The 11,384-nt window shown below is 42.4% G+C and overlaps 1 protein-coding gene across 1 annotated transcript; it reads left to right on the forward strand.

Moving 5' to 3' along the window:
- Positions 1-778: 778 nt before the first annotated feature.
- Positions 779-9,770, forward strand: LOC145407173 (uncharacterized). The gene is made up of 4 exons (XM_080278204.1): positions 779-849; positions 7,357-7,592; positions 7,801-7,924; positions 9,669-9,770. The coding sequence occupies exons 2-4, from the start codon at positions 7,390-7,392 to the stop codon at positions 9,768-9,770; spliced, it is 429 nt and encodes a 142-aa protein (XP_080134330.1). The 5' UTR covers positions 779-849; positions 7,357-7,389.
- The last annotated feature ends 1,614 nt before the right edge of the window (positions 9,771-11,384 follow it).

The following is an 11,384-nucleotide window of genomic DNA, read 5'->3' on the forward strand; positions in this document are numbered from 1 at the left end:
AGCTAGTATTAAGTCGCAAATGTGGGACTGGGTAGAATTGGAATCACTAGAGAAGAAAGACTGCCATGGAACATCAGCAAGATAATTTCTAAATCCATCCCAGTCTGCTCTGTCAAAGTGCCATCGGGTCACCCTGACAGGTTCGGAATGGGGAGATGTAGGAGGGTTAACTAATGAGGCTTTGATGAGATTGTGGTCAGAGGATCCAAGTGGTGACAGTACCTCTATCTTATATTGATCTGGATTATTTGTCAAAAATAAATCCAAGAGATGGGCATTATGGTCAGGATTATCAGGTATTCTGGTTGGTTGCTTTACCAACTGGGTGAGATTAAACGATTCCGCAAACAGCTCGCATTCTAGACCAGCGTCGTCAGTCCGTGCAGAATGCAATAACCATTCAACATTGTGTATGTTAAAATCAACCAAAATGGTAATTTCATTGCCAAGGGCAAGGTCAAGGTAACTCAACTGAGTGGATAAGGAATCAAATACACTGGGTTCCGAAGAAGCATTGGGGGAACGATAAACTACACAGATATATTTGGTAATGTTTTGGCAATTTAATTTATATAATGAGTAATCAAAACTGGATGAAGTGAAGTTTAAAATAGTATCAACTGCATGTGATATTATTATTTTAGAGTGGTGCATGACCAGAGATATCTGTAAATTATTGATGAAATATGCATCAGTTTATTCACTGACAAAATATAATATATTCTACAGGCAATAGACCAGATTCCAGCACCATGGGGCTTAGGAGTATTCAGGAGCTCAGTCGCAAGTTATAACACCAACGAAACACAGACATTCCTTTCTTGGACTCATGCTGTGGATGCAAAACGGGTAAGGTAAAACTTTAAGTCACTTGGGGCCAGTTATGTGCATTGTTCTGCAAACTGCTCAAAGAAGAAAACACTCTGTCTCATTAACATATAAATTCGACATTAATGAAGCCTTGATTATAGCTGTGAGTAACATTACCAACGATGGCATTTACAGTAACTTCCTTGTGTGTAACTGAGATTTTGTCAAGTAAAAAGTCGTAAAAAAGGCAATATTAAAGAATGCCAGAATCTGGCTAAGGCCTTTGAGATATCTATCAGAGAAGCAAAGAATTTATTAAAAATCTGAAGAGAATATGGTCCAGGAATCTAAAAAAAAATAGCAGAGCACGTGTGACAGAAATAATCCTTGAGTTCGGTGAAAGTATTATGAAAAGAAATATATGTGAAAATCGTATTGTACAGAATAAACTAAAAAGACTGCTGAAATGCAAGATATTAGGGCAACTGGCCGAGAGATAAATTAGTGGGATAAGATATCCAGGCAGGCTGAATGTGCGCTGTCTTGCAGAAATAATAAAATGTTAAATTTGAGAGGCGAAGGGGCTTGCTGGGGTCAGGTTTAATCATAAGCACAGACCTTGAGAACAGCAATACGAACTCCACCGCACTGGTATGCTTTATTAGTGTGGATGCCAGTGAGAGCAGCAAATATATCCTTTGAGGTAATGGCAGGGGCAAGTAAAACTAGGCAAATATATTTTGGTGAGAGACTGCTCGTAAAGTTGATAGACAGACCAAGGTTTGACCGAAAAGTAGAATTTTTTCAGTGCAGGAAAGAGAAACTCTGTGAGTGGAAACGAAGCGGTTATTGTTTGCTCGAGTGGTTTAGGCAAGGCATCAACAAGAACGATGCTACAGTACTTTGTTTTGGAAAGTTCTTAGCATTTCTATAGGATGATGTTTTAAGAGTCATAGGACAGAGTAAACACGTTTTCTGGCAGAACGTGGATTGCATGTGATCAACGGTATATAGATGCAGGTACAGTAGTTCACACGTGTTTGTGCATATTTTGTGGGATATGATATGAGACTGGATGATAAACTTTGGCATATGAGTGCTTCTACAGTAGGGCCGGAGGTTCGTAGTGATGTGTATGCCATACATTGTTTTATTGCCATAATTTCTGTTGCATTAGGGATTCATCCTAGCAATATTGTATATAAATGTTTGAAATAACTCACATGGATTTATTTTATCATCTATCTATATGCCGAGGCTGCTTCCCCCAAGGAAAGGGAGGTAGCCGAGACAGGACGACACACTCCCCATTTACTCATCCATTCAAACACATTCATTCGCATCTTAGCCCCAAAGGGGAGAACGGACAGATCCTCACCGCACCACACCGCACAAGGGTCAACTGCGCAATGCAATCAGTGACATCAGCAGCAGGGCCCGACAGCAGAACTGGTTTACCCCTGCCACATCATAACAGACCCATCCCCTTACCCGCACCTGGCCTGACTAGCTGACCAGACCAAATGCGGGAGAATATCCCCTCAGGGCTGCGTCATCACTTATTCATTCACAATTTCTCTCCATTTATTTCTGTCACACACAGCCACTCTTCCTTGCTCAACAGACATTCCTCTTGCATCCAGTGCTCTCTTCACACTGTCCATCCATCCTATTCGTGGTCTTCCTCTCAGCCTTACACCTCTCACATCATATCTAGTTATCTTTTTCACCAATCGCTCATTATCCATTCTCTCCATATGCCCAAACCATCGCAACACCCTCTGCTCAACTCTACCAACCATCTCCCGAACAACTCCAGTTCTCCTTCTCACTTCATCATTTCGCACTCGATCCATACGCGTCACTCCACACATACTCCTCAGACACCTCATCTCCATTACATTCAAACGTTTCCTCCCTGCTACACCTATATTCCATGTTTCAGCCCCATATAACGCAGTCGGTACCACAACACCCTGATACAGCCTTCTCTTTACATCCATTCTAAGTGAACGACATCTAAACACTTTTTTCATTCCTCCCAGCACCTTTCCTACTTCATTTATTCTAAACTTCACTTCTGCATCTATTCTTCCATCCACAGCAACATGTGACCCTAGATATTTAACCCGCGCCGTCCCGAGGACGTACTTCCACGTCCTCACGTTTTGTCACAGCTAATCCCGAGGACGTACTTCAACGTCCTGCAATTGCAAGGTTCATAATTTCCACAATTTTCAATTTTCGCGAGTCATTTTTGGTACGTATACACGGGACACCTGCCTCAACAAGATGCCAGGCAGAGACAATGCCTTACCCAGCATGACCTCCTCCCCCCCCCTGCATGCCCTTTTCTCAGCAATTCACCTGTTATCAGTGACCTGGCCAGTATAGCCATGTCATGCCACGGTACGAAATTCAGGGCCAGAGTGATTCCCCAATCAATGACAATGTGGAGGACAAACTTTACATAGCATTAGAGGAAGAAACAGTTAGAAATGATGATCAGGTAATGTGGCAAAAAAAGGTCAGGTATTAGCGAGTGAAACAATGCTTATAATGCCTATATTACTGCTTGAAAACCAATATACTTTTGTACTACATATAAATTCGTAACAGTAAATAAATAAATACCGTTTATGAGTGGTGTGAAATAGTTATCCTCCCATAGAACTCGTTTTCTTTGGCGCCAGCCTGATAGAAAACCCAGTAAGGTAAGGAGGCTCTCCTACCTGTAATGAGTATTTTAAACCTCAGGTGAGCGATTTCTCTATGAATTTTCGATGTTTCTCACCAAAAGCGAAAGTTTTAGCAAAAAAAAAAAGGTCAAAAATTGCCCGGGATTGGGGGGTACCAGTGGTCAAAAAGTGGCCGGGACTGGGCGGGTTAAAACACCCTACCTCCTCAAGCAACTCGCCATTCAAAACTATATTCACCCCCCTACCATCTACCAACCTCGTACACTTCATCACTTTACTCTTGTTCTCATTTACTTTCAATTTCCTCCTTTCACACACCCTTCCAAACTCCTCTACCAACTCTCTCAATCTCTCCTCTGAATCAGCCACCAGTGCAGTATCATCTGCAAAGAGCAGCTGCTTCAGATTCCACTCTCCACCATCAACATTCACCAGACTCAGACCTCCACCTAAAACTCTTGCATTCACCTCCCTTACAACACCATCCATGTAAATATTAAACAACCAAGGCGACATCACACATCCCTGTCGCAGCCCCACTCTCACAGGAAACCAATCACTCACAGCATTTCCCACTCTTACACACGCTCTACTATTTACATAAAAACTTTTCACCCCTTTTAATAACCTACCATGAAGTCCATACAATCTTAAAACAGTCCACAAAGCCTCCCTATCAATTCTATCATACGCTTTCTCTAAATCCATAAATGCCCAAAACACATCCTTGCCTATCGCTAAATACTTTTCACACACTTGTCTCACAGCAAACACCTGATCCACGAATCCCCTCCCTCTCCTAAAGCCACACTGCTCATCACCAATCACTCCCTCTGTACCCTCTCCAACTCTCATAATTAACACTCTACCATAAACCTTACCTACAACACTCAACAGACTTATACCCCTAAAACTAGTACATTCATACTTATCACCCTTGCCTTTATACAACGGGACCACACAAGCACTTGCCCAGTCAATTGGCACCATACCTTTCTCAAAGCACATATTCAACAATCTTACTAACCAGTCAACAATAGTCACTCCACCACCCTTCAGGCATTCCACAGCACACCCATCCATACCTGCAGCTTTCCCTGTTTTCATATCCTTTACTGCCTTCTCCACTTCTTCCTTCGTGATCAAAGAATCATTCAACTCTCCCAACACATTTATTCCTTGCACCCTTCCATCCGCCACAATCTCAGCCACCCTTTCCTCCTCTACATTTAACAATCTTTCAAAATACTCTGCCCATCTCTTCCTTACTGCATCCATCTCAATTAACATCCTTCCATCCTCTGCTTTTACTCGTTCTTCCTTCCCAGACTCTCCCTTTCGCACCCTTTTCACCTCCTTCCAAAACATTTTCTTATTCTGTTGAAAATTCTCTGTCAGCCGCCTACCCCACCTCTCATCTGCTGCCACTTTAGCATCACGCACAGCCCTTCTCGCTCTATTCCTCTTTTCCTTATACCTTTCATGTGACATCTCATCCTTCCTCTGCAGCCACACTTCATATGCCCGTCTCTTCTCAGCCACAGCCATACTTACTTCCTCGCACCACCATTCACTTCCTTTTCTTACACCACCACCCACACGTCTCGCACCACACACCTCTTCTGCATGCCCCACCACAGCACTCTTAAACAACTGCCATTCCTCCTCCACGCTGCCATTTTCCCGATCTTTCACTGCGTTCCACTCATCTTTCAATTTCTCCTGATACTCTATCTTTTTCTCTCTTTTATCCAACTCACTCACTTTCAAAACCTCCCTGCCACACCTAACCCTCCTAGCTCTCACCCATCTCTTACCTACTCTTAACTTTCCCTCCACTAGGTAGTGGTCAGACATACCTCCACCCTCCCCTCTCAGAACTCTCACATCCAACAATCTTCCTATTACATTCCTAGACACAACACATAGTCCATCAAAGCTCTATCAACAACCCTTCCACCCTCCTGTCTCACCCATGCATACTTATGGATATCTTTCTTCTCAAACAAAGTATTTCCAATCACCATCTCTCGCTCAACACACATCGCTATCATTCGTTCCCCATTTTCATTTCTTCCAGGCACACCATGCATACCAACTACACCTTCAACTGCTACATTTCCCACTCTAGCTTTCAGATCTCCCATCATTACCACATTCACATTCGTTCCAAACTTCTGCAGACACTCATCAACATCATTCCAGAATGACTCCCTCTCTTCTTCATCCCTTTCACTACCAGGCCCATATGCACTCACAAACACCCACAACTCACATTCAAATTTCGCTTTCACCCACATCAGTCTCGATGACACCTCCTTCCATTCAGTCACACACTGCTGTACTTCCGGATTCACCAACAAAGCCACACCTTCTCTTGCCCTTCCTCTATCAACACCTGACAATCTTCCATTCACACTTCTAAACATAGACTCACCCTTCCCTTTCATCTTCGTTTCACTCAAAGCTAACACATCCATCTTTCTTCTCACAAACATTCTCCCAATCTCCTCCCTTTTAGCCTCAATCGTACTACATCCACGCACATTCATAGACCCAATTTTCAGGGTACGGGGATAACTCCATCCCCCAACCCTTTCTCTGGCCTGTCTCTTTTTAGGAACTAAAAAACAGAGGAGGGGGTCCCTAGTCCCCTCACCCCGCCCCTTTTAGTCGCCTTTTACGACACGCATAATCAACAAAAAATGTATGGTACATGTCTTGTTTTACAGAACCTCTGAAAGTTTGGGCTTGTGTTTCAGCAATGGCTTGCATTAATAAATACTTGGCTACCAACCCGTCCTGTGGCGCCATATTCGCAGTTTCTGCTTATTCATACTGAAGTTGTAATTTCAGTGGACACTGACCCACCGGGGAATTTCACGAATGTAAAGAGTGACAGTAGTCCCCCCCCCCTCCACTCAATTTCCTGTGTAGTTTTCATGACGAATGTCAAGAAAAACATATTATCGCCAAAGCAGATCTCTGATATGGTTGATAACCTTTAGTGCGGAGTTTCGTGAACCGGGTTCGATAAGAACGAACTTGGTGTCATGTTTCGGTTATTATATGGCACTGTGTCAAAGCAGCTTATATGGACTGCAACCAGAGCCAATGCGTGCTATTTAACTCGTGTACGAGAGATGGCACCAGCTGTCTCCCTATACTGTCTGACATTAATAAATAACCAATAACTAATCCCCATATGGCAGAACATCCCCAGTGACAAGGAATAAATAAGGGTAGGAAAGACCATAAGTACCAAGTCTTCCGAGGTGGTCAGGACTATCGGTAGGGCACTGTAAAACCCGATGAAGACCAACTAAGGGTATGCAAGATGTAGGTATGTTTACGAGGCTGAATGCAATAGACAGGCTGGAAAAAATACGGAAAATACGGAAAATAAACATGGAAAGCTTGAGTACTGTATAAATGCAGGCAACAAATGTTTTTGGCTTTTAATTTAGGACAGACATCGTACTAAATATATCAATTCATTTTAAAAGAATGTGTTTCATGGAATATGCATGTACTGCGGTGCAGATAGATAAATGAACAAATGAACATAACTCGAAACTGCATCATATGGGCTGGTGAAACTAAAGCCCTTGTCCCCCACCCATCCCCCTCCTTCCCTATCTCACCACCTATCCACCCGCTACGAGTATTACCCTGTTCGGCAGGTGATATAATCTCCGAATTCTAATTTTCCTTATTATCATTACTGCCAAAGTGGAGGTATGGACAACCTTGGAAATCATCAGCAGTAACCTGTACAAGAAAACGAACAGAAAGTGTGTTATGGTAGCAAAGACATTAAAAGCTGAATTACTATCTATATCTCCAGCTGCGTGATGTGTTGTGGTGCGTGACTGTGATCATGGTGAGCGATGATCCAACCTTCCTCGTCGCCTTCGCTGAGTCCTCCTTCAAAAGCCACCTCCTGCTGGTCCAGACAACGAGGCTGCTTGCTTTCACTCGCCTCCCTCTCCACCACCTCCACACCCTCCACCACTTTCATAAGACTTTATCACGCACCAACTCACTCATCACCGTCATCGATGACACCTCAGTAGCTTCCAGGTTAGACTGATGGAGATTAATTCCTGCTCCTATAGGGTAGATTTCCTTCAGCTGAATAAATCATCTAGAAATAGCAAGAATGAAATGGAAACTATGTTATCAGATTTAAAAAAAAAAAAAAACTCATTTTAAAAATCTTCCTTAGAGTATTCCTTCACTTTCAGTGCCCATTTTTGCTCATTTACTCTAACATTATACATTATTCCAGTGGCAGCGTGTATTCCTTCCTGCCATACAGCAATCCAAATGATAAGCCTATACGGGTAGCCTCTTGGACTGCCGGCAAAGGCCTGACTCATACTTCAACATCTTATCTCTTTCCTCCTAAACTTGTGAGGCAAGTTAACATTATTCATATCCTCCAAATTATAAAAGAACTTAAAAGAAAACTAGAACAATACATCTGCTGGTCCCATCAGTGCTGTTTGTTTCTGGGATCAAAGTGATTGTGTTATTTAGCGACGCAGATCAGCGAAAAATCATGCACTTTGTGATGCAAGCATCGAAATGGTATATATACTCCTCTGATCCTGCTTTAACTAAAAAGCCCGTTAGCCACGCAAAAATTCAATGTGGCAGCCATTTTTTTTTCAATTTGGGCGCCATTTCCGGTTCTAAAATACAATTTCTTCACTAAAACTTGACATAGATGACCGATCTTAATAATTTTGGTGTCAGATCATATGTTTTAATGCATAAGCAAGTCAATTTTGTGAACTGTTAGCACATTAGAAGCTTCTTCAATGTCATTAATGCCCGCTATGGACAAAAATGCAGGGTGTATGTCCAGTTTACATCTACATTTGTAGTGCTTCAGCGAAAAAAAAAAAAAATGTGTCCTGTGTAATTGTTATCCTTGCATCGAATTGTTGGTGTCTGTTGATGCAAATCTTCACATATGCAGCTGCATAAATCTGTAGAGGGAAGACCAAAACGATAACACTTCCAACTGCCACTGCATTCAGTCTTACTCAGAAGTGGCTCACGCATTTCACTTTCATTGTCTGATGTTGGGTACTGGAAGAGGGATATGCTTATTCCATGGAAAGTGGTGGCTGTGGTTGCTGTTCGATTAAGGGCTATGCTGTCCATAGCCACAATGGTGAAGAGTTTCTAAGAACAGAGGGACACACCACTCCTTCGTCCATGTGTACCTTCCAACGGCTAACTCTCCTATAGTCGCGGCGCACACCTCTGAGGTTGTCATTATCGTAACCTGACAACGTACCTGTCAACAATGCGGCTTATTTCGTATCATATTGTACACGAATCATTATAATATACGAATATATTATACATGAGTATTATTACATAAGAACGTATTATACACGAATCACATGCGTACCATATCATACACGAAATCGGAAGCACTATTGATGGTTTAACGCCGAAGGATTATCCTTTTACCACCTTTGACCATAGAGTACTGAACAGTCACATTCAAGTATGGGATACAACTAGGTTCCGATATAAAGACTTCCTACATCTAGCCCGATCGTTCATCCAGTATCATTAAGTCCCATGCGATCTGTACGCCATCCGGATAACTGAAACCCCGTTACCCTTGGCTCAGCTCTCCCAAGCTGGCACATCCTGTCAATTCAGGTGCGGCTATCTAACTAAAACATCACTGTAGGTTATGTTTGTGGGGCTAATTAGATAGCATTTGAGACACTAAACAATTATTCTGCTGCAGTCTGGAGATACTTAGCTGATACTGAACCCAACGCTGAGTTTCACAGCAGTGATGTCACCAGTGTGCCCTGGTTGTGCCTTGACAATCACTCTTTTCTTAGGAAATATGATAGAACTTTCTAGAAACCTGTTTTTTTTTTTTTTACGTGTCCGACTCTGGGCAAAGGCTTTCAAGGCCAATCCAAAGGCCCAGTAGTCCTCCTACACACCTCCACATGTCACCACTTCGGCGCTAACACCCACCGTCCATATTGAATACATGCTAGGTCTGGTGTACTGGTATTAATGGGGTATTATTATGACATGTCGGCGGGTTATCTGATAGATCAGAAGTGTCTGCTTTTTATGAAATTCAAATCCTTAAACCGTTCACTGGCCCAGCTGTGGATTCGATCCTGGGTCCCTTACGACTGCAGACCTCCTCTCTACCGGTTCAACCACCGCCTTCCCCAGCTTGGCTTCTCCATGGCAATTAAACTGTAGTTTCAACTCAACTTCTTCGAATTTAAGTCATACAGTCAACTGGAAAAAAATAAAAAAATAAAAAAATAGAAAGAAAATGGCGGCACCTTGAAATCTGAAATGATTAACAGGCTTTTTCGAAACAGTATCCCGTTATGAGTATCCATGCCAAGTTTGATGCCCGCATAACAAAGTGCACAGTTATCCTACAAGATTCATTTAATCTCCCAGCTATCTCAGTTTTTTTTTTCTATAACTCGAAGATGGCAGTAAACCGTGTGAAGTGGGGAAGAACTGGAATTATCCCCATATAAGTGGGTAACACTACATACAAGGTTGGGGAAAAAATCAAACAATGGTCTCACCATTCTGAGGTAAGTGGTCAGTGATTTGCGCCATTGGTTGTTGTACAACAGCTACTTCTGTAAATGCCATATATCACCGGACAAGAGGATACTACGCGCCGATGCACCATAACAATGGCAAAAGTATGTTTCTATGACTCATTCATTGTTGCCCATGGCAGCGATTTAAGGTATGCTGCTTCGAAGCAACGTAAAATTGTATCTCTTCTATACCTTCTTTGGCCTGAAACAGTTGTAGAGTAGGCTACACGAAACATATCCATGAACGTCTTAAAAGTTTTAACCTTAGAACTATATATATATTTTTTGTTTATTTAATCATTTGTATCAACCCTACTGGATTCCTCATATCAAAATCATATCTTAGTCGATTGTCCTTCTCTAATCACACATTATTTCTTTGATATCCATGGTTTAAATCCGTCTGAATACGGTGAGTATTAAAGAAACAATGATATATACATAAATTTCACTTATCTTCCGGTTTAAGCCAAAATTAAAATTGAATCACGCTTGCTGTGTAGCTTTGAATCATGGTCAGTATACATTTTAACCCATAATTGGAATTAACCTCTTTTACATCTTGCCCAGCACAGCTTCATCCATGCCAGGTGAAATGATCTTTCCATTTCTAGCCTCCCCAGTTATTTTCAGCGTGGTATAAATACATGGCATTAAAAAACTGAAGTCTGTGGGACACAACAAATGTTTGGTTAGGCATGCTAAGAGCATGTGTTCTGCAGCATGCATTCCTGGTGGTGAATGCCCTTATATTTGTTTGTGATTGGTATGGGTGGTGAATTCAATGAACGGAAGGCAATGATTGATTGGAGGAGTAGACTGTAACACCAATCGAGCAGGGCAGTACTCCCAAGGTGGATGGAAAGCTGATGACGGAGAGCTGAAGCTCTCGTTTCATCAGCCCTCAGGACTAGTTCCTGACCATCCCCCATTCCTGAACTTTTTCAGGGTTTCAGTAACACAGAGTAGGCCAGCATGCTCTCCAATACTAGTTTCTCTGTCAGCACCAAACTACATGCACAGTACACACTACACTACCTTTACAAAATTGAAAAAGAAAAATGGCGTCAATAAATCATGCCTCGGAGTCCCCAAGGGGGGGGGGAGGAGACCATAAATTCCCCCACCATCCGCACCTCTCCCGGTGACGACTCAGAAAGATGCCTGGAACCACTGTCTGACTCACTTCTTCGTTTCTGCAACATTCGCAGCCTTTCCTCTAACTTTCTCTCTGTCAAACACCGCCTCT

The sequence above is a fragment of the Coenobita brevimanus genome, chromosome 8, assembly GCF_032717465.1.
Source record: "Coenobita brevimanus isolate Jiangsu-jjx chromosome 8, ASM3271746v2, whole genome shotgun sequence".
NCBI classification, from domain to species: Eukaryota; Metazoa; Arthropoda; class Malacostraca; order Decapoda; family Coenobitidae; genus Coenobita; species Coenobita brevimanus.

What these genes read in the sequence shown, in the direction of transcription:
- LOC145407173 (XM_080278204.1), top strand. Translation starts at nt 7,390, where the DNA reads ATGGTGAGCGATGATCCAACCTTCCTCGTCGCCTTCGCTGAGTCCTCC. An exon ending in GACACCTCAGTAGCTTCCAG is followed by an intron (nt 7,593 to 7,800) that starts GTTAGACTGATG and finishes ACATTATTCCAG; the next exon opens with TGGCAGCGTGTATTCCTTCC. An exon ending in ATCTCTTTCCTCCTAAACTT is followed by an intron (nt 7,925 to 9,668) that starts GTGAGGCAAGTT and finishes TCACTGGCCCAG; the next exon opens with CTGTGGATTCGATCCTGGGT.